This window comes from Copadichromis virginalis, linkage group LG2 (genome assembly GCF_057382275.1).
Source record: "Copadichromis virginalis isolate Kocher_CV1m ecotype Utaka linkage group LG2, C_Virginalis_male_GT1.1, whole genome shotgun sequence".
In the NCBI taxonomy this organism is placed as follows: domain Eukaryota; kingdom Metazoa; phylum Chordata; class Actinopteri; order Cichliformes; family Cichlidae; genus Copadichromis; species Copadichromis virginalis.
The window spans coordinates 22,409,333-22,432,869 of NC_140619.1; the positions used below are offsets into that span (position 1 = coordinate 22,409,333).

Sequence of the window (23,537 nt, forward strand, 5' to 3'; positions counted from 1 at the left end):
TTGACTCATTCGCTCATTCGTCACTGATCCATTAGTTTTCTCAGCTAATGTAATGTTCAAAAGAATTCTAATAATTCTGCGCTTAATGCAGAACTAAATAACTCAGTACAGACTAAAAAATGCTTCGCTTTTTAAGTCAGCTTTCACTAATTACTTTGGGAAGCGAGTATTTCAAAATTACACCCTCACAGCTATGCAAAATGAGGGAATGAATGCTCTCTGTGCAGGGCTTAGCGATTCAGTGTCTGCCATGACATCAGTCTAGTGTTACTTTATCCCGTGATTTTTCACAGTACAGCTAGGATAAGTGCTTTTCAAGAAATTCTTTAACCAAGCCTTACTCAAACCTTGTTTACAGCTTGGAAGGGGGGGGGGGGGGGGGGGGGGGGTTATAACAAACATTCACTGCCTGCTACTCAGTACAACCGCAGACTTGCTGAAGGGCATCATGCCAGCACTAGTTCAGGGAGGGAGGGGGAAGTGTCTCTGGTTCACTTTCCACATCCACATTTTCCTTGCTCCCTTCTGAGGAGTCAACCTACTCATGTCTGCAAGGTGACCATTACGTTAAAGTAATTACTGTTCAGATATCAACTTGAAAAGTGTGCCCCCTTTTTAAGCTTAAACACCACTACCATCACATTCAGCAACTGGGAAAAGAAGAAGAAAGAAAAAGAAGAACAAAGAAGAAGAAGAAAAGAAGAAGAAATAAAGCAACGTTAAATGCACACTCTAATATCTTGAATACATACTGAGCTTCAGCTGAATTACCGCAAAGGGAGAAAATGTTCAGCAACATTATGCTGTAAGCGGAAACCATTATTAGAGACTGGGCTGTTCATATGGAGATCATCAGGGCAGGGCGATATTTCCACCTACTCCTTTTCTACACTTCAGCCCTTACAAAAATAGAGTAATGACAAGTTTATGGCAGCTTTGGCCAAACCAATAATGCTTTTTGGGTCCCGCACCATTAGGGACGTCCAAGAGATTCTGAATGTGCTGGGAGGGGAATTCTGAGTCTGAAGTCACAAGCCTCAACAAAATGGTGGGTAGAAATGCTGCCCTGTATCCATTGTTTGTGAAGTTAAGAATAACCGAACCAACAAATTCTGCACTTGATGGACAAGAAACGATTGTTTAACGTGGTTCTACTCAAGCGGTGTCGTCAGCGCCTGCATAGAAGCAAAGCTAACAAACACAGCTGATCATAAGCTGTGTGTCAAGTCAAGTGTCTGCACAGAAATCCCGTCTGCTCTACAAACACAGCACAGCACCACTGACCCGGACATCTGCTCTAAAGAAGACACTACAACACATGCTGTAGAGCTGTGGCTCCTCACAGGGAGTGGCAGTTTTTGGAGACAGGCTCCAGCTAACCTATGACTCACTCACACTCACACACACACAGCTCTCGTAACTACCCTCTAGCTTGTAAAGGATGCAAGTGAAGTGGGCAATGGCTTTAAAAATTTAAGTTAAGCGGTAAAATCTTTTACGACGGTCATTTCAAACTTAAATCCAAACATCTGCAAAAACAGAAAACGTGCCTGGAACAAAAGGTTTTCCCTCAGCAGGATCACCATCTTCATGAAGTTTTTCATCCTAGACAAAAACTGCATGTGCTACAATACTTCTAGACCATACACTAAACTGCGTTTTGTTGATCCGTTACTGAATATGTCCAATAACAATGATAGTTGTCTCTATAGCAGGGCTGTAAACAATTATTATTTTTTAACTTTGAGGAATATTCGTGTAAGTTTTAGAGATTTGTTTTTCACCTTTATAGCAGGAAAAGAACCCAACAACCATCTCAGGCTGACCGCATGACATAACACTCAGCATCACACTGCAGGTTAGCTCATTGTTGCCAAGCATCGTCTGAAGGACCGCCTTCTTGTTCATCTTATTGGGAAGCTTTGATTTCACTCACAGCAGGTTAACAAGATGTCAAGTAACGACAACTCTGAGTCTGTTAGTCAGCTGACCATAAAGCGACCATCGTTCACATGATGAGTCAAGGCACCGATGTTGTTTCAGCCTTGGAGGTTAATGCAGACTACAGTCACAGAGGAAGTTGATCACTAGTGTCGAGCTTGGGAAACTCGAACACCGCCTGTGACGTGAAAGATTTACTCCACTTAGAACAATGTTCACCATCCATTTGTGAGGGAGGAAGTTGAGGTTTAGCGGAGTACTCTCTGGAGTGAATATTCAGAGCTATGCAGGCAGCCACAGAGCTTTGGATAATAACTGTGCAAAATGATGTTTCCTTAAATAAATCAAGAATTAAAATCTCTTCCGCACAGCTGTGAAAACACCAAACTGCCAAAATGTACTTGTCACGTGGCATCAGTGTGAGGAGGGGGAAAAAATAAAAATGTGGCTACTGCTGCGGTGCAAGAGCAAAAAAATCATTAAAATCCTAAAGTGCATCTACTGTTTTTTTTTTTAAGAAAACAAAAACAAAAGCAGTAGATGCCTCCTGCCATCTCAGCAGAAAAACAGAGCACGGCCCAGCTCCAATTTAGAGTGAAGAAATGTCACATTTAAGACTTTATCTGCGCTAAAATCTGCAAGATTTTGTCCAGCTTGCGAGTTGTTCTCTTAATGGCTCTCAACCTAACAAACAAACCTCACACTAGGATCCATAAATCGGAGCCCTTCGCCACCAGAGTCCATTTCTGATTACTAAACCAGTCGGGGGCTCAGGCCAATTAAAACTCTCCATTTGTGAACATTCCAAAACGCTGTCATCCATGAACATTTACCCAGAAGCCCCTGGGGAGATTCCTCAACACTGCCCTGGCCTCTGGTTCGGCCTTTTTTTTTTCTCCCCCTTCTCCCATCCCAGCCCTGCATCTCCGGCTTTGTCTCCCCACACAAAAGCTCCCTGCCTACACCACTTCCCAGGTCACTGCTTTGTCAGGACTTCAGCTCGCTTCTTAACTTCCCCAAGTGCATTTAACAAGTCAAACCAAATTCCAGCCACTGTTCCGCAACTGCTCTGCAAGTTCACCTGCTGGACTTGAATCCCTGACCAATGCATGCAAAACAGCTATATGTTCTGATTAAAGACTGTGCATGTGGATTCAACGGGTTCAGGCATTAGTGCTTAAAATGCCCATTTTAAATTAAATGCTCTTAAATTAGAATAAAACGGTTCAACATTCGGCCCAGAAAGAAGCAGGTCAAACCACGGTCATAACTGCCCTGAAATTAGATTATAGACAGAAAGGTCAGGCCTCCAACACAACTGCGAGTTTAGCCTCCAACCACGAGGGCGCTTGAAGCCATAATTCATATTAACATAGTTATGGGGAATTCATAGTTCAAACAGAAGTGGTTTGGTTCAGGATATGATTTAGCTTGGGGTACTTTCATAGTGTGCGCCGCACAAACTTTCTGCAACATGTTTTACTTTCTGAAAACCTCCCGTCCATAAATCAGCCCCGGTTCAGTGGGGTGACTGCTACTCAGCTCCGCTTAGCCAGCTGGTTTTTGACGCATCTGTGTCAAGTAATGCACAGAGAACAGATTCGTACATAAAAGAAAAGACAACACTAAACACTTGCAAGTAAATCAAGAAACGTTCCTTCCTACCATCACTCTGCTGGGAATCTTCCTCAACAACTGCACCATCTATCAGCACGCGTTGGATTCACGTTAACAACTGGTCTAATCTTTTAACCTTCCCCACATCTATCTCTCAGGTGATGCTGCCTTTGATGAGCCGCAGATTTGAAGTATTAGACCCATGGCTTCAACTACAGATTCCACCTTGCCGCTTTAGTCTTTCAGTGTTTGCGTGTACACGCGTGCGAGGAAATGTGACGCAGTTACAGCGAGAGAGAGCGAGACTGTTACGCTGAAGATTTGCAGAGACAAGCAGACAGAGTTTGCAGACAAATGGAGAGAACAAGTTACAGCACAGTGTGATTATCACAAGGGAAGAGCAAGAGGGGGGGGAGGAGGCACAAAAGACGTTCCTGGCTTGTCCCTATACACCAGCCCTCCATCTTTCCACTGACTCATGGCACACAAATGAAAACAGACTTTAAAGGAGAAGATGAAAAACACTCTTTACTTAACGCCAAGTGCTTTACCAGGGGACCCTGCGCAAACACTGTTGTGCTGTCAGAGAAATGGACTACCGTTAAGCTTGCAAATAGATGTGCTTCACACACAACGCATGAGAGCTATGCAGTAGAATATATGGAGAAAGCTTAAACCAGTTTGTGGCCTTTATGTGTGCCCTGTGCAAGTCGCAAAACCCAAATTAACACCCTGCCACTCAAAAAAATTCTAATTTTTCGAAACATACGAGGGCTCTTAAAAGACCTGACATGCAAACAATACATTTCATTGTTGGTAGTAAAACCCAACGAACCACTCCTAAGGACTGGGAGCTCTTTGACAATGTTTATAACAGACCTCAAAAAGCAGCTGAAGTCCACCAGATGTTGAGGCAGGACGGGGCCCGGCGAAGCCCCCCCAGGCAGAATGAGGTCAGGTACGAGATCACGTTTCTGGAAGCTCAAAGCTACAAGGGGGGGGGGGGGGCAACAAAGATTCTGATATACCTGTTGGGCCTTACGAAACTGGACACCCAACAGAGGCGTTGGGAAGAGAAGCACTCACTGCCGACTGTCAAAAGGAGCGGAAAGACTAAACCTTGGGGTACAATGCTTTAATGGTTCTCAGTCATGGATGGCTCAGTCTGTTCACGACGATGTGCACCGAATGGGTCGATAAATCAAAGCTACTTGCTGTTTCAGTCATTCACAATATTTCAACCACTGGCGCGCCGTCTCGCATTCCCACATAACGAGTAATTTTTCTGCCCACAAACCACACACTGACCAAATGATTTGCAGCCATCACTTAGCAAAGCATTCGATCCTTTTATGTGTATGTTTTTTATCACGCTCCTTTACCCGGCCTCAACCAGAAGAACATCTGCCGCTGTCTCCTTCATCTTTTCAAAACCTACTTTTATCGTGGTGCAAACTTATCAAGTTCACAAAGCTATGTCGAGCAGCCAAAAATCTGACTATTGCTTTTTTTGGGGGATGTTTACGCAAGAAAAACAAGAGAGCTTTTTGATCTCAAACAATATAATTTATATGAAAATAAATCCAAGAGTGAGCAGCGCACAAGGAGAGAGAATGGGTAAATATTAGGAAACCTATTAAGCTAACTGCAGTTTGGAAAGTTGAGCTAAGTGACTGACTGCCATGTCAGTGGGAGTCTTGATGCAGGCCTTGGGAGTAATTAGCAAGGATTACAGCTCCTCTGGCCTGCACCCAGCACTGGGGTTTCAGCCCAAACACCCAGGCAAGTCCCTGGCTTCGCTCCCTCACAGCTTTCCCCAACCGCACAGGCCTCTGGTGGTCACACAAATCCTAATGACGATCATGACTATCAACACGGGGCATCAAGCCCGCTGGGGCTTCAGAGGAAATCAATTAACCTTGGTCGAGTTACACCTACATCTTAACCACACTCCATGCTACGTGGTGAGATGACTTGAGTGAGTGATTGGAGACACGATGCAACAGGCAAGGAGGTGGGGGGTGTCACACTCCACCCCTGCAGTTTGAGATCAGCGCTAGCGACCCTGTACCACACTCCTCACAGCTGGCCGGGTGTCACCAAGTGGTCAGCAAAACGGCAGCTCAAATATCAGGACAAAAAAAGTGGCAGAAGCAGCAGCTTAGAAGCCTGGAGTCAACTGGCAGAGACAGGCTGAGGTGGTGAGGGAGTAGCTGTGATAAAACAACCCAAAAGCATACAGAGCAGGTATTCACGTGATCTGACAGCACACCAAAACTAGCCTAAAGTGCTTGTCTTGATACACAGACAACATTTTTGTGTGTTTCAGAGCAGATACTTCCTCAGCTTGTGGGTTTAAAAGCATCATTTCATGTCAAAGCCAAATTTTTAAACATATTTTCATACTGGGAGACGTCTTACTGGTGCCTCCCTAACCATCAGAAGCGTGTGCAAAGCTATAACAAGAAATGTGGCTTACTTTTGGCGTTCACATAATCAAACCCTTTCAGGTCAAGTGAACAACAGTGGTAAAAGGAGACTAGACAGGAGCTAGGTGGGCTGCAAGGCAGGAAAGTGCCAGTGAACCACTTCTGACTGAAGAAAAAGACTGACTGAAGAGAAAGAACAGGAAGGGGAGAAAAGGGAAAGACTAGCAGTGAAACAAAACCTCCCAGAGGAGCTGCAAAACAGCGAGCGGTGGGAGAAGAAAATGATCTGATGTGTCAGTCGGGAGAGAAGAGGCACAGTCGACTCTTTCGTTTTTTTTCTTTTTAAACAGCGAGCAAACAGGATGTGTTAACAAGGAGGGTTTTTTTTTCTTTTTTTTTGGGGGGGGGGGGGGGGGGGGGGTGTCATCTCTCTCAAATCAAAATACGGAAAACCGCAAGGCCAGATCAGGATTCCCCACAGTTTGCATGAGGGCAAGAGCCGCCAAATGATACAGTTGTGTTCAACTGTGGCCTGCAGTGCCAAAAATGTACTGTGAGGCGCTTGTTTAAAACCTTGTATTGTGCTTGACAGGCACGTGCACTCAGAGGGATTTACTAAGCGGAGCAGGCTAGATGTCGACTTGTACACGGCCTATATGGCCAACCGAGGATGATTCACATGCATCCAGTTGCCTCCCTGGATTCAATGAGCCTGTGTCACACATTCCCAACCACTCTCTGGCTCCCGTCTAGCCCACCACTTGTGGATATTCAAGTGGACTCGGGTACAAAACTGTCCTGTCAGTCAAATCTCTCCCTTTCTCTGCATGCCTCAGTCAGTCCCTCCAGTGCTCTCTTTGTTGCCGTGTGTTCCCAGCTCCGGGACTCCTGTGTGCAGGTCTTGGTGGTCCGGTGTGGAATGTGGTGAGGAGGGGGGAGGCAGGCCGGCCCAAAAAGGGGGTAATCAATTGTTCCCACACAGAGCATCCACCCCCCACTGATCTGTCGCTCACTTGGCCATTTGGGGGTTGTGGGGACCAAAGCAAAGGATGCAAAGCGTTGGAATTAAGGACGTCGAGTCGACGCGCACACACACACTGATGCTACACTTGCAGCATACTAAATGAGCATAAGAGACAAACTTAACATTCCAGAGTTGTTGAAGGTGGTTCTTACCCAAAGACTAAAACAGGCCTGAATTCCCAAGATCCACGCAACAACAAAACCAGGTACTTTCGTCAGCACTCCCAAGCCGCTTCTGTGCTCAGCCTGAATATTTTTATACACTGTGATATGCTGATGTGCTTAGGAACGGGATACCATGAGAACCCCTGATCTCAGAGCTGCCACACCGCGATAGCAGGAAACTGATAAGAGCTGGCAGGCACCTGTAGCCACCCTCCCTTCCTCCTTTGGCCCCATCTGGGTGCTCAAACTCACAGCCGGGATAACACTTCCCCCCCAAACCCCTCACCGATTCACAAGACCTCATCCTCATGATATATAAACTCAATTATCCCCAAGGCGAGTCAAACAGTAAGGCAAAAGATGTTACAAATTCACTGCAGACAGCAATATTATGACTGCATTTGATCAGCAGCAACCAAAAGCTGCTGTCATGAACTTGAGCCCACATGATTTGGAACTCTTGTGTTCAGCATCAACGATTAGTCACAAATACAGAAGATCTTTACATCCTCATGCAACCAAATGAAGGCAACACACGTCAGTAATGAAGCCGGATGAATGCAATTCATTTTACAAATATTAGCCCTTAACTAAGCAGGGTTAATATTCGGGGGGGGGGGGCAAAACAGCACACTTAACATAAGGTTTTTATTAGACTCACACCTAGATAGGTGTATAATGCATTTAAATTACTTTTTAGGCTCACCAAGTCTAGATCCAAGCAAGAATGTGGCTTTAAAGAGCTATAAGTGGTTCTTCGTAAATGCTATGAGTCAGACTTAGATGTGTGAATTTTCTGTTGGCTGTAACCACACCTATGGGTGGGCCTACAGACAGTTACTTGATTGGCACACCACCTGAATCCATCTGATCCCTCCATACCCGATTTAAAAATATATATAAATAAATAACTGAGACTTAAAAACATGTACTTCTCTAATGTACCATTCAGAAAAGAACAAATGAAGCATTTCACAGCAAATGCATCTTTCAAAGGATGCAGCCTGCAGTTCCATATGTGAGACCTGAAAGCCAAATAGCTATGTATTTATACGGCCTGCCTGAGCTTCTTCTGCCATTGGAGGAAAAACCTTTAATTAAGTAGACTACATTTCAATCAGTTGGGGACCTACAATATTCTCAAAGTAAACAAAAAAACATGTTGCCTCTGGGGGGGGAAGGGTCTGAAAATCTAACAAAGCAAAGATTAAGGATTAAAAAAAGAACATTAAGACAAACACCTCCTTCTTAGCTAATGATGCTAATGTAAACTTGCTGTGAGCCGCCTTGTCTTCACTCCCAGCCTGCAGAGCCTCAAACAAAACTTCGTGTTTCACATTTGTTTTAATGTTTCACATTTTGCAGCCATGCCACAGAATATTTGTTGCATAGCCAATTTTCTTTGAATTCGCCCTTCCCTGCGTCATTGCCAACTAGCATCCAGACCACAATATAAAATATGTGTTCTGATTTTTTAACAATGTTTTCTAACAATGTTTAGAAAAATCCAACTTCCTATGTCTTACATTTTAAAACCAATTAATTCATTAACTCAATGTCTTGTGTCCCTGTGGGACCCTTGATGTTGCATTCCTCCAACTCTTTGCCATGCAAGAGATGCAAGGTCGGTTTCTACAAGCATTTTTGATGTTTGGACTGGTAACACTTTGCTATGAGAAGTCAGGTTTGTTGACTTTTGGCAATGCACACTGTGGCATGTGATTTTAACCATAGAAGACAAAAGTATAAGCAGGAACCTTTATTTTTTAGGGGGTGGGTGGGTGTTATATTTGACAGTGCCAACAAAACTTTTGCACTGACGTTTCCCACAGTTTCTTTTTCTTGGAAGCAATAACACTTTATAAAACTGTGGAAGTGATTCTTAATGACAACACTTGCCAGTTGGTTTTACGAGTCTGACCTTGAGACACTTGATGGGTTCGTTATTGGTTAATTATTACAAGCGCAAAATGCTGGGGCACTACTCTAGTGAGCAGAGCCACTCCAATATTGGTTGTTGCACCATAAAAACTTGCAGACCGTGTGTGTGCGCCACAGTTTCCTGCTCTTATCTTATCTGCAGAATGTCGCTGCAGCAGCACAACCTGCCATTTCCCCAAACTGTAATGATGTGGGGCGTGCTGCCACCAGCTAAGGGAGGGGGGTAGCCCTTACAATGTGAGACTGCAGAATGTCTCGAGCTTACTGAGAGGCCAACGCACTGAGGTCATGCACGCCTTAAGTTTCAGCCATAATGCACTGAGCTGATTATGAGCAGAGGATGTTCCGCGCACTGAAAGGAGGGAAAACGACCCTCCTTTCTTTGAACTCTGCTATTGTCTCATACCTGAAGCATGATATGAAGCCTGACAGCCAGAGTAAATCAAAACAGATTTACCCCCCCCCCACTCTTTTAAATGAAGCATGAAGTCTGACCCTGCTTTGGGTAGCCTTTGACATGGCCCAAACCACTAAAGAGATGGTCCTGTTACAGCTTTGCAGGAAATGCTGTTAACAATTTATCACAGTATCAAATACAACTGTAAAGGGAACTAAACTATTATTAGCAGATATAGTCAGACAGCAAAACCACCATTTACATCCTGTGCGATTACCAGCATTATTTATCTGTCATCATTAAGGGAGTAAATCGAATTTATTTCCCATTTCAGTGAAGTATCCAACCACGGGACATAAACAAATCATCATTCATAAGACAGGAACCTTGGAAATGGGGCTTGAACTGTTTTCACGTGAGTGGTAAACGACTGATACTATGGGATCAGAAAGGAATTTACCGAGTGAGCCTGCTCTTCCTCTGCACCACTTAATTCTGTCTACAGCAAAGCAGGGTTTCCATTTCAGTTTTACGGCATTAAAACATCTTTACTGAATCTCAAGTCTGGCTTCAGCTCAGGCTGACAGTAATTTTAATGGCAACAAACATTCATATCTCCGTGCTGCCAACAATAACACAAGATACTTGCGGTTACAAAAGGCAAGTTTTGAATCCCACCAATAGAGATTGAAAATGTGACGTCACTCAGGGGTAAACCCGCAAAGAATTCTGGGAACTCGTGGCAAGAGGTACTAGCGCACGCAGGCTTTCAATTGAAATCAGTTACACAGCGATAAAAAGAAACAAAAAATGGCAAGAAGCTGTTGTATTATTAACTGCAATAGCCGGTCGCATGACAGCCACGGAAAGCCGACGGGTAAAGAGATCGGTTGTTATTGGATTACGTCGTTGAAGAGAAATTGTTCGAGCCATGTTTCCGAAGTAACAAAGAGGCGACGGGTGGCCTGGATTGCAGCCATTCAAAGACAAAATAGTAAATTGTCCTGACACAATATTGCGTTTCGCTTCTGTTATTGCCATGGTACACTGACAAAAACATATACTTTTATTCACAGGATAAAATAGTTGTTTTGTATCACTAATTGCCCAGTGCGATTACAGCATACAATATTATTGTCACTGCTACATTTCTGTGATGGGTACCAGAAATTATTTCTACTACTAATTAATTACCATTGAGCTCAAAGGTCCTATTAATAAACGGTTAACAAATGTGTATTTATGAAGACGATTTGTGAGACTGGTAAACTTATGATATGTACGATGGTCTTTACTTTCTACACGGTGCATTTCAAGGTCCTGTACCCATCCGTCGGTAAACTGTACCTGGGCTTGTTGCAGTGACCTGAAGTTACTAAACTTCACGAACCGTATGATTATAAATATGAGCGTGGTGAAAGTTGGGCAGCACGCTAACGTATTTTGTCCCTCTGTGTGCTCGTAAGGATCTAACACTTTCACTGGTTTGATTTTTTTTCCTCGTATCTTTTCTTTGACTTTTCATTAAGTCTGTCTTTGTACGGACCGGCATTGTTCTCCTTCGTTTTGTACATACCTTTTTGGGGGACAAAGAAAAAGCAAGAATTTATTGGAACCGAAGAATGGACGTTTGCGGTGCTGCAAATGCTTGCATTTGATGTAGGTACATGGATTGTTTTGCCACGAGTTACCGGCATGCAATGCGCGAAAGTCACGTGGTCTGTCAATCTCTATAAGACTCATATTCCACGAAACTGATTTGTGATGCACATATCGGAGGACGTAAACATTTCAAGAACTTGTCCTGTGACAACTGGCTGAGATTGTGCATCATTTTTAAAGCATGTCAACTTTGCCACACAGTAATAGTAAAACAGTTGCTTTATTCAGATTCAGTGTGGTGTGTGTGTGGGGGGGGGGGGGTCTCTATCATCTCAGTCTCTATCAGCGACAAAAAGCCGCTCATTGAGGTCAGCCCTGCCTAAAAACCCAGACATACACCAGCAAACTATTGTAAGGAAAAGCCACATGTGTGTATGTAGCACACAAACCTGGACAAGCTTTCATTCACATCCTTTCAAACCCAGGGATGCAAGACAATAAAATCTGACCGAGACAGACGTGTTGCGGTACTCCTAATGACATTTACTATCACAAAGACAGAAGCAAAAACCCCACACAAACCTTATTTAAAAAAGACTGAGACTTGTGTGAAACTTGGGATCAAATTTCTGTCTCTTTGACAGCTACACCCAACTCAAATTCTAATGAGCCATTGTGGCCCCAAAATAAAAAAGCTGATCTGAACATCCTCTTAGTATGCAAACGAGAACTCATAAAGGGCTTTATGATAATAAAGAGAACATATGCACATTGGCTCACGTAGTCAGATGGAATAATGCTGTGAGCACTTCGCCAAAAACAGTTATCCAAGTTGTAAAAATAGCTTTTCTGCTAATTAAGCTCTTTATGAGGGCCAAAACCTACATATGTATTTTTTTTCCCAAGTGGGAAACAAGACCTAAGCTTCCCCCCAGATGACTTACTTCTATACTGTCATACACCATGCTGAAGCCACTCCAAAACTGGCAAACCTAACTTCACCAAATGTTGCGTATTTATTTTAAGTGCCATTAAAATTAAAAGGAAATGAGTGGCAGTGAGGGGTGGGTGAAAGTATGCAGGGCACATAGGAATTTCAACCCCCCAACCCCTCCCCTTGTTGCCCTCAAGGATTTACTGTAAACGCCCCCACCCCCCTCCTTCAAGGAAAGTTTCCATTGCTTGGGCTTATCTCATGATTAGCATCATTGATTTGCCTTTTTGCCTCTCTGATTATTAACATGTCTGCTTCCATTATTACTTAGCACTCTGCATCCTGTGACTGGTCTGGAGGTGGATTTGGGAGATAAACAAATAAAAAAATAATAATTCAGCCAAGCCTGGAGAGAAAGAAAAATCCATAAGCTCTTTTTTCCATAATGCAGAGGAATGCTTACTAAATCGCTGCCGGCGGCCTGTGCTTCACAGCCATGGGGGTCTCTACTGAGGAAGCTTGGAAATAAACATGGGCCTGGGTTCTTTCTGTGTGGAACAGAGCCTGTGTGTTGATTATAGCTCTTTATTGTTATGAATTACCTACAAGTATTTCCTAAATGATGACTCTGTTTACACACTGGAGCAGTGAAGTGTTGCCAGCAGCACTAAGCCAGAAGAATGCATTCCCAAATGTTTCATTGCTACTTAATAATTGAGGAAAAACACAGACCAAAAGAAAATGAAAAAAGCAGCATGTCAGTATGATTAACAACGCCTCTATATCAAATCTGGAATAAGCACTAAATGTCCATTTACAAAAGTGACCGTTTAATCATTTGCTGTAGAGGTTGTTATTTGTGGCAGTGTCAAAAAGCAGTTAGGTAGTTTTTGGCTAAAATGGAAAACATGGGTGTGATTAAAAGATGTCTAAATGTCAGGTTTGGATTGAAATATTGGAGTTAATTTCACAGATTTGAAGCTAAACTCTCTTCAAGCTAACTTTGCTAGCTTAAAAAGTTCTCTTAGCTAGGACCACCCGGAAACCTCTGCAAGACCCACCGGGGGTCCCCGCTCCCTACTTTAGAACCCATTGGGTTTTAAGGTTAAACTTGAGATATATTTGTATATACACATATAAATAAAAATGGGTCTCACCGTTGACTCCTTTGCTGGGGACGTCGTTAACGTTGAAGCCTTTGGAGCTGTAGGCAGCACGAACTTCATTACAGTTGTTCAACTTTTGCTCCTCAGTCCCCGACACCACAGCCACCGTCCACACGACACACAGCGCCAACAAACTCTTCATTTTGGGCCAGGCGAAGACAGAAAAATAAGAAGCCTAACAGCGAAAACCGCAAAAATGTTAAAGTCGCTCAGGTGTGAGTGTGTGCACGGCTAGGACAAAGTTTCAGCGAGTCCACGGTCGAGTTTCCTCATGGAGACGCGCTGATTTCTTCGGCTCAACAGATACTTCATTCACAGCAGCAGAGGCCGGGAGAGCAGAAAAGACACCGAAAAAACACCATTCACGTCGGACGTTTCACAACTACAGGTACGTGGGTTAAGTGTCGAGTTCCAGACTCAAATGAAAAACACACAAAGACGCGACAAAACAACGGGGTTAAAACATGAAAAAACTTTTTTTTTCTTTGAGACTGAAAGCAACAATCACAGTCTCACTACTGCTTCAGAGTTTCGACGAAAAGTAAAAACCACGGGAGGAGAGCAGGCTGTGGAAAGTTATCGGGAAAAATTTGGGTTTCTTCAGTCTTCTTCTCTTTTCTTTTCCGAATCGGAGGAGGCCGAGGGTTTCAGTGGGAGAGGACGCTGGACCGCTTGCAGGTTGTACTGGGATCCAGATGCGAGCAGAAAAAGCCCTGGTGGACACCCAGGAGTGAGAGCAAGTTCCGGGGGACAAAGACCTGGAGATCAGGAACACCAGGGGTGGAGCGTGGAGCAGGGGCTTCCAACCAACCCAGGAGCTCTCTCCCACTTTAATGTTTAGACTGGAGGAAGCCGCGCTTGAAAATCAGGACTGGAGCTGAGGGTGGAGCTACACGGTGGCATAACATGTGGGTATGACCTATTACTGGCCCACATGACATAAAGAAAAGACTCATTTAGATATGCAAAAGTGCTCAAAATCACAGATCTCTTTCACAGAAGATCCAAGTCTGACCTCTGCTTTGAGCAGGGATTTCTTATCAGTTTTTTTTCTTTTTTGCTGTTAGTGTTGAGATAAGAGTAGATAAAAGTCCTTGGAGTCAAACAGGCTTACACACACAGTCTTAACAGATATTAGTGACAATAAACCATTTTTATCTCTGTTTCTAGGCCACCCCAAGGACTTGAATGATAACCAGGACATTTTGTAACCACATCTTATCCAAGGTGGGGAAACAGAGACCAGTGTGAAGTCTTTTAAGTCTTCACCCAGATGCTTTTATTTGAGTCCAGTACATTAGAGTTTGTTTAAAATGGGTGGGTGAAACCGTGGCCAGTGTTTCTGTAACAAGGAGTCAAAAAAAATGACAGGGCCCGCTCCTTACACAAACACGATCAGGCTGTCCTGTGTTAGCAATGGGGCAGCTGTGCTTCGCACATCCAGCTGCCTGTCATATAGTGCTGTAAACAACAGTAAGCAGCTTGCTGGAAGCATGGTAGCAGGCTGTAGAGGTGGACTGAGATTGCACTCGCATCTAATGGGAGATGTATAAATCAGTGAAAAGCAGATGCTCACTGAGATGAAATGAGGAAGAATGCTTTTTTTGTTTAGACAAAAAGCTGCTGGACATGCTTGAAATGATGCGTCCTCCTGTCATGTTTTAGTTTTTTAAGCTGCACTTTGTTGGCGTCTGTCTGCTGGTGTTGTCATGCTGTTCTTTGCCTCTGACCTTTGTCCATCTCGCAACGCCGGCAAGAAAAGAGGAAAGAAAAAAACAATCTGAGTTTATTTAGGCAAGGCAAGGCAAGTTTATTTGTATAGCACAATTCAACAACAAGGTGATTCAAAGTGCTTTACAGAGACATTAGAAACAAGAACAAATAAAAAGCATGATTTAAAATTGATTAAAACAAGCAAATAAACTAACTAACTAATTAACAAACAAACAAACAAACAAACCAGTATATAAAATCAAAACAGATGAAATCAGAACAGTAGATAAAATCAGTAGTTAAATGTAAGCTTTGAAATTTAAGCTTAAAGTGTGGATTTGGTGCTTTATTCAAATGCAGCTGAGAACAGGTGAGTCTTCAACCTGGATTTAAATAAACTGAGTGTTTTAGCTGATCTGAGGCTTTCTGGGAGTTTGTTCCAGATATAAGGAGCATAAAAGCTGAATGCAGCTTCTCCGTGTCTGGTTCTGACTCTGGGAACTGATAAAAGACCGGATCCAGATGACCTGAGGGATCTGGATGGTTCATACTGGGTCAGGAGGTCATTGATGTATTTTGGTCCTAAACCATTCAGAGCTTTATAGGCCATTTAGCACTGAAAAGATTAAGCATGTGAAAAATTCAAAGTGTCAACCTCTTAAAACACCAGAACCGTCAAAAAAGGAGAAAAATAATTCAATTCACAATCAGAAGCTGCACTATTTGCTCATTTTCAGCAAGGATGAGGTGCACTACAGTCTTTTTTATGCCAAAAGTAGCATTGACAAGATTTTTGTACCCCCTGCATTTAAAAATGCCCGGACTTGTGCACATGTCCGTTGGTTTGGGGAGGGTGCGGGGGGGTTAGCGATCAGCAAAATGACATTCCTCCTTTTGTGTCCACATTCCTCAGGCGGCTCCACTCATTCTGTGTGACTGCGGCTGCTGCAGGGGAAGCCAGGGGCTGCTGAGGAGCAGGAGGAGGAGGATGCTGGAGCTGTGTGTGCATGGGAGAGCGTGGGCCCAGCGCTCCTCTCAGCGGGCCAACAAAAGGTAAGAAAATGGTCCAGTGCCATGGTAATTAGACGTGAATGAGCTTTGAGCAACATGACATGTCTCGGGCCTTTCTCTGCAGCGAAGGAATTTCAACATCCAGCTTGGTAAAAATTGGACTGGACTTTGGGGGGTGGGCGGGGATGTGGCCGTGCACTTTTGAGCACCTGAATTACATTGTTATTTTAATTTATATGCAGTGTTTAATGACCCCTCTGGCTCGTGAAGGTACACAAGCCCGAACATCTTTGTGTGGCCATGAAAAAAGGGCTGAAATACATATTCATAGGGGAGTCAATCACTCAGGCAGAAAATGCAACAATTCCTAATAGTCAGCAATTCTCACTGTTCCTGCTGACTAACATCACATTGACCTTTCACTCTCATAATGCAGGCTGTTCCAACATTGCCCCAATATTACCCTAAGAAAACACATGGACTCTGCATCTCAATGGGCCTGTATGCCCATTCTCCAGCCTCACATTAGCATTCAGAGTATACTCCCCCCCCCTCCCCCTCCATCCCGGGCTAGCTGCTGCTCTCTCTGCAGCCGGCGTTTGCTCATCTCCTTATAATCAGCCTCCCGTTTACATCTTAAAAGCTGCAGCTCAGGAGAGAAAGGCACAGCTGGATAATAATGGCGTTTTTATCTAGCACTGCCGAGCAGAGGGTGTGTGAGTGTGAAAAGTTACAGCAGAGAATCGGGCACACAGAAATGGGATTTTGAAGTGCGTTTGCTGTGACAGGCGTGTTATCTGCGGAGCTGTGAGTGATTGGCCTTGTTAGGGAAGAAGACAGGCTTTAATAATGGAGACGAAACACAAACACTTGGGACTAATGAACCCTGGTTCACTGCTGGGTTGTGGATGAGTATAGCTACCTGGTTAAGTTAAGCTCAGGAGGTTAACAGACTGGGTCAATAGAGAGAAGCCCCACAGAGAGGGACAGCGAGGACAGTAGTTCATAATCTGCTGGGAGTGAAAAAATACAGATCCAAAGAAAAAACACATAATCCACGTGCTGCTTTAGGACTCAGAGCAACGAGTGCAGTCCAGAAACACATAAATTTCATGATTCATGACTCGCTTTGAAGTGGATCAGTAGCGAAAAGCACAGAAAGTAATATATATGCCTGGAACATTGTGTGTGCAATTTGTAATCGCAGCAGCGTGCCATCCATTTAATCCTTGTTTTTCCATGGCATTTTAAGGATTATTCCATACCCAAAAAGCCAAATCTGTGAGTTGGAATCTTTCACTTCATGTTTTTGGGGTTGTTTTTCCACTTTCCTCCAACAACTTAGCATTGAGCTGTTGGTAGCTTTTAGTCCAAACATTTGCTCATTCTGCCATTACTCTCACGTAAAACAAGCCTGACAACCAAGTTAATCTGCAACTTAATTTTACTTAATTCATTCAGCCTGACACTACATCCATGTCAATCAGTTTATTCCTGGAAGGGGGTGTTTTCTTTTGCCTCAACTAATCACAAGTGAATGACTTTTGACCTGCCAACATAATGTTCAGTCAACAAAGAAGTCATGGGAGTGCTCGCCTGGAGCAGAAATACACTTTTTAATGTTATTTGAGTTTATTAACAGTAGCAAACTAACATCCATCAAGTTCATCCATGCTTGTCCACACAGCAAGTGGTTCTTATATAGTGCTTTTCTACTCTACCTGACCACACCAAGCACTTTTTACATCTTGCTGCATTCTTTACCTATCTAACATTCACACACATTCATAGAAGCTAGAGTAGAACTGGAGGTTAGCATATTGTGACTGTGCAGACGGATGGAATAGCAAATCCATCAGATTCTTGGGTCTTAATGATAGAGCTGTGACACTAAAAAGTCTGCTAGCTTACACAGTCAGCATTTTTGCTAGCTCTACTTCTTATCCTTGTAGTAGCTCTATCCATTGTTCAAAGCACTTAAAGTGCCCACACATTCATTCAGCACTTTTTATACTAAACTAGTGTGTAGTACTTTTCCTGTTACACTCATACCACTGAAATATGCTTAGTGTTAGCAGCTAAGCATATTTCCACCCCCTTCGTGTCTTAAACTTCATTTCTTGCTTCATTGCTAAATGCTTAGCTGAATACGCTAATGCTAATTGTGATGCTAATATCTTAGCTTAAAAACACATTGCCACAGGCACAAAACATCAAAACAGATTGAGTTTATTTTACAATGTATTTTCCCCATCAACATTCAATTGAGAGAAAAACAAACACATCATTATTTCTTATGACTCCTAGGTGGGACACTGGCCAGGGGTCTTGTAACTGGCCATAGGAGACAAAAATCAGGTGGCGCTAGTCAAATAATTTAGGCCTGCACTTTGTTTAGGCATTCCACTGCCAGGACCCTGGTAGTCGGCATGCTCGATCGCTGATATGACTTAGCTGTACACCTGTGCTTTTCCTGACATGACAAGTCAAACAGTGGGCCATGGGCAGACTCAGCACTTGCAGCTGTGGAGTCAGCTGTGTGGTAGCAGCAGCACCATGTTAAAAAACCAAACAAATGAAACAATAAGAATCTCACTTTTGCTTTTAACCCAAAAAGCACAGAAAAAAAGATTAAATACAGAGGCCATCCTTGGAAATGTATGAGACCAGTGCAACATAACAAAATTAATGTACACGTTTTTATACATATTTATATTTCACATTAATGATCGCTTTATGCACAGTGCTAAAGAGTAAGCTAGAAACTGCAGCAAGGCTTCACAATCCGGCCAATAATTAGTCCAGAAAAAACCAAAATGCCAGTATTGTAAATAAACACGTTAATGTAAACATGTCACCAACACAGAGAAACATACACCTGTACAGTTATCAGGCTGACTTTGGAGACTTATATTCGAATGATAGCCCTTGGATCCTTTTTTTTTAAATTATAGGGCTGTTACTGTTTCTAAAAAAAAGTGCACCAGCTTTACAAAACAGAGCAAACAGTGATGGTGGGCGTGTGAAGGAAGCAGTCGGTAATAATTTAGCTATCACTACGACATAAACAATCAGAGAGAAGGGTGAGTAGTAGCAGAGCATTTTAAGGAACAGTGCATGTTTAAATAAGTGATTCATTGCATCATTCAGGGGGAAGGAGCTCACTAAAACTGACCAGATAAAGTCCAGCCCTGGCAGGAGGTCATGCTCTGCCACGAAGGAAAATGACAGCAGCTGATTTCGTCTTCTTCCAGTTTGTACCTGCTGGGCTGTGACTCAGTACAGACTGAGCGGGAGCATTTATTTATTTATTTTTTTAAAAGGCCCGTTGTGTGCTAGGTCCTTTATATGTCTAAAAATGAGTCTCTCCATCACTTTGTTACATTACATAAGAAGTGAGTGTGAGAACAGAGGTTAGGCAACAGGACGCAAAAGTTGAAATAACCATTGTGGCAGCGGACCAGTGGGCAACTTTCTTATTTACACAATGGCGTCTAATGTGCTTTAATAGGTTTGTTAAGAACACAGGTTGAACAGGTTCTTGTTCAGACAGATAAAGAGAAATGTAGCATTTTCTGTTGTTCATGCGTCCTCTGCTGAGCCACTAAACTTTATATCAGGAACAAGAATTCCAAAAAAAGGTTTGTCACATTCCACACATTTTGTACTGAATCCTAGAGGGAAGAGGTGATGGGAATGCATGGGTCAGTGGGGATAGACCGGGAACAGACTGAGCATCAAGGAGAGGATTGGAACTAGGTAGCTCCTCCACAGTGGAGCCGCGAGTGAGGAGACGCCTCCCATCCCAGCTGTAGCCAAACGAGGGGTTAACAGCTGCTCCTGGAAGGTGAAGTCATCCATTGCCAGGTTATCAGAAAGGTCTAAGGAGGGAGACAGACGGAGTCAGAGACGGAGGAGATGGACAGAAGATAATGAAGGAAGGTGAAAGAATGAAAAATATGAGCGAAGCAGGAAAAAGAAGAGGCAATTAGAAATAAAGGCTGCCACAAAAGCTGAAAAACACATGTCTGTCATCTTTCTGCATGATGTCTGACACAGCTGTAAAAACAATGTTACATTGGGAGAAACCCAAGCTGCTCATATAACCAGATGTTGCATGTTATTGTTGTAAACACGTGCTGAATCATACAGACATAAATTTTGCTGATAGCAAGTGCTGAAATGTGGTGAGATGCTGAAAAACAAAAAATTAAAGTGAAAAACCACAAAAGCCGCCTAAGGTCATGTCGAAAACTTAATGTGAATCATCTGTCACAATTTAACTGACATTTTAGTTAAAACAAGACTACGGCAACAACCCTTCATATTGTTGTTCTTCATATATACTGGTATTTTCCCTCACAACCATCTCTAGGGTTTACTGTAAACAGTAAAAAGGAGATAACACCCAGTGAGCAGCAGCTCTCTGGGTGTTCTGGGTGTCAGAGGAGAATGAGCAGACTGCTTCAGGCTGATAGGAAGTCAACAGTAACTCAAATATCCACTTGTTACAACCAAGGTATGCAGAAGGGCATCTCTGAACACAGAACACATCACAACACTTCAAGCAGAAGACCACACTGGTCTCACTTTCCTGTCATTTCCTGACAGGAAAACGAGGCTACAATTTACACAGATTCACAAAAACCAAACGATGAAAGGTTGGAAAAATGTTGTCGGTCTGATGAATCTCGATTAATGCTGTGATATTTGGATGGTAGGGTCAGAATTTGGTGTAAAGGACATGAACACATGGATCCATCCTGCCGTGTATCAACTGTTTATGTCAGTATCAGTACTCAGTTAGGTTCAGTATTTTCTGTTGGATTCTTCCAGCAGGATAATGCACATCATAAAAATCAAGTAATCTCAAACCGGTCTGTTGAACATGACAGTTAGCTCACTGTATCCAAATGGCCTTCACAGTCACTAGATCTCAGTCCAATAGAGCATCTTTTGGATGTGGTGGAATGGGAGATTTGCATCATGGATGTGCAGCTTAAAAAATTCTGCAGCAATTGTGTGAGGCTACCATGTCAAGATGGACCAAAATATCTGCGGCATAGAGTTTGAGTTGCTAATTCAGCTGTTTCTGCTGCTTCACACTTGGCAGCAAACTGTACAAGTGCAAGGTTGAGATTATCCACTAATGAAGCCAACAGAACCACATCTGCAAAATGCAGAGACGAAATCCTGCAGCCACCAAAGTGGAGACCTTCCGCCTCAGGACTTGAGAAATCGTCAGTATATTACGCCTCGGGAGTGAAAACGGGCTGGTCATCCGTCTGTGCTTTCTCTATGGGAGGCGTGCCAATGGGATGGACACAATCCTCAGATCGTTCCTTCTGCTGACCAACTATCCCCAGTTGAAGTCAGCACCAGTGTTACTAATTCTAGCCAAAAGAATAAAAACATACTTTTCATCAAATAAATCTACAGTGATGTTTTTTTTCTCCCCTTTCTTCCAAAGGTAATTACTTATTATCTTCAAGGAAGTTGCATATTTCTACTTACTACATGTAAAAATGACTGAGTGCTTTACATGAGAAAAAAAGTTATATATAGCTTAAATATTCCTACCCAAAAAAGCAAAATGAGCCATCATCAGAAGCACATATGACAGTCATGTGAGTATAAAATGCATCTCAAAAATCTCATAAAATGGTTTAACTTTTACATGTTTACTAAATTTAATATATCCCAAAATTCTCTGCCACACAGAACAAACAATTGCTGTATTCAGACAGTCAATATTCAGTACTGTCAGAGAGAAATCACACAGATGAAGACACAGAATACAACCTGTAATTAGATTGTCTCATCAGTATCATGTGGCAACCAAATGAGCTGTAATGTTTTCCTCTCATCATTCTTCTTCTATGATTATGTTAATCTTCTGTCAAATGGTCTGCTCCCCCCCCCCTTTTTTTTTTTTTTTTTTTTTTAACAGATCGTGAAATGTTATTATTGTGTATCAGTTACCATTTTAACCATCTGATATGCCCTTTTGGTTGTTTTGTTTTTTTACAAAGGTATATTGAAATGTAATCTCTCCCGTTATTGAGTGCTGCTTTGTTTTTCATTCAGCTTTTTGTTCTGGAAATGCAAACTTTTGTTTCCAGTAAGCAGAAAAAGGTGGAAAGTTGTCACCTTTTCTTATTGCTGCATTAACTCTTTCATGCAGACTGTGCATTTTTTCCCTTGAAGATGCACTGTCATTGCCAAGTAGCAGTTTTGTGCTCAGCACTGTATATGAACGTAGTGCTGATGAGAGCACAGGAAGTATGGTTGCTATGTTGTTGCTATGAGAATTCATACACACACACACACATATTATATATATATACGTATATACACACACATATATAAAGGAGAGAGTTGGCATATTTAGGAGAAAAACATTTGTGGAGATAAACTGGAATCTTTTTATTTATTTCATTATTTCTCATGTGAGATTAAAAATAAAATAATATAAAAAAAGAATATCTAGGTTCATTTTGACCTTGAAAAAAGACTTTTTGTCCCTGCTGTTTTCTCAGTACCAGGGTGCCATCACAGGATTGTTGCCGCTGTATTTGTCATTGCTAAGCTAACCTGTATTTACATGTTTACTGGGGCAGAAACACATCTGTTAGCGGTTTAGCCTAGGAAATACCTGCTTACACACTTGAGCAACAATAAGTTAATGTGCTGTTATTGCTGTTAAATAAGTGATTAGGGTGAGGAAGTGGTAGAAAGTATGCTATTAATTTTCATAATTTTTACAGGTCTGCAACCAAGCATAAATGTTTGAAAGAAAAAAGTTAAAAAAAGAACAGATAACGCACCAGTGGGCAGTCAAGTGAAAAAGCCATCGAGCCAGCGGGGATCAGTGTTCATTAACTGATGGATCCGGCTTCTAAAACACATCTGATGTGGCTTGGACCTTGGAGTCCATCAGAATCAGCTAACGCTCAGGGTTTATTGTATCGCACATGCGCTGCGAGCGCACCAGGGATAATATGGAGAAAATTAGAGTTGTGCGAGGTTTATGCACTGTTTGCCTCTGGTGAAAGCTTCCATTTAAGGCATACTGTTATTTTTCACTTTCATCTCTCCCTCTGCAGATACTGTAATGATGCCCTGAGGCAACGCAGGTAACTCATTTGCTCCAATGGGGCTGCTTGGGGCTTAGTGTCACTATTTTGTGGATGTGAGTCAGAGAAAGATAATCTCTTTTCCTATTTTTCTCCATCTGTTTTGCGTGCTGCAGTGACTCCTTGGGCTACCTGCTGCTCTGATGTTGCTTACTGCTCTCTTGCTGCACTGCATCCACATCTGTTTCCCCCCTGACACCGAGCAGATCACCCTCCCTTTGTGTGAAATATTCTGTGTTACTTTGTCTGGCAAAAAGCTGTGAGAAAGGCTGAAATATAAAGGGTGAGCTATTAGGGAGGCCAGGAGGATATCAGTAATAAAGCAGCACTACAGTTAGGAATGCGAGCTATGAGTTGAGCCGCCCTCTGTTAAACCAGACACAAACACACACACATGTGCGCAGGTGGACTTCTGACATAGCTTCCTCCCACACACTCCTGATGGTTGTGCATACATTCTCA

At 42.8% G+C, this 23,537-nt stretch overlaps 2 protein-coding genes and 1 long non-coding RNA gene across 3 annotated transcripts in view; 1 reads left to right on the forward strand and 2 right to left on the reverse strand.

The window, feature by feature from the left end:
* The window catches only part of gpc4 (glypican 4), a 32,369-nt gene extending 18,332 nt beyond the window's left edge, over positions 1 to 14,037 (reverse strand). The window contains exon 1 of the mRNA XM_085473801.1: positions 13,207 to 14,037. Coding sequence (XP_085329927.1) covers positions 13,207 to 13,357 — 151 coding nt within the window. The 5' untranslated portion in view covers positions 13,358 to 14,037. The remainder of the gene's footprint in view (positions 1 to 13,206) is intronic.
* On the forward strand, positions 13,539 to 16,063 carry LOC146717265 (uncharacterized). Its single transcript, XR_014923043.1, has 3 exons — positions 13,539 to 13,603; positions 13,850 to 14,123; positions 15,842 to 16,063. It is a non-coding gene; the product is annotated as an uncharacterized LOC146717265 (long non-coding RNA).
* A 2,089-nt stretch (positions 16,064 to 18,152) lies between these two features.
* Positions 18,153 to 23,537, reverse strand: part of gpc3 (glypican 3) — a 155,535-nt gene continuing 150,150 nt past the window's right edge. The window contains exon 8 of the mRNA XM_085473790.1: positions 18,153 to 19,820. Coding sequence (XP_085329916.1) covers positions 19,645 to 19,820 — 176 coding nt within the window. The 3' untranslated portion in view covers positions 18,153 to 19,644. The remainder of the gene's footprint in view (positions 19,821 to 23,537) is intronic.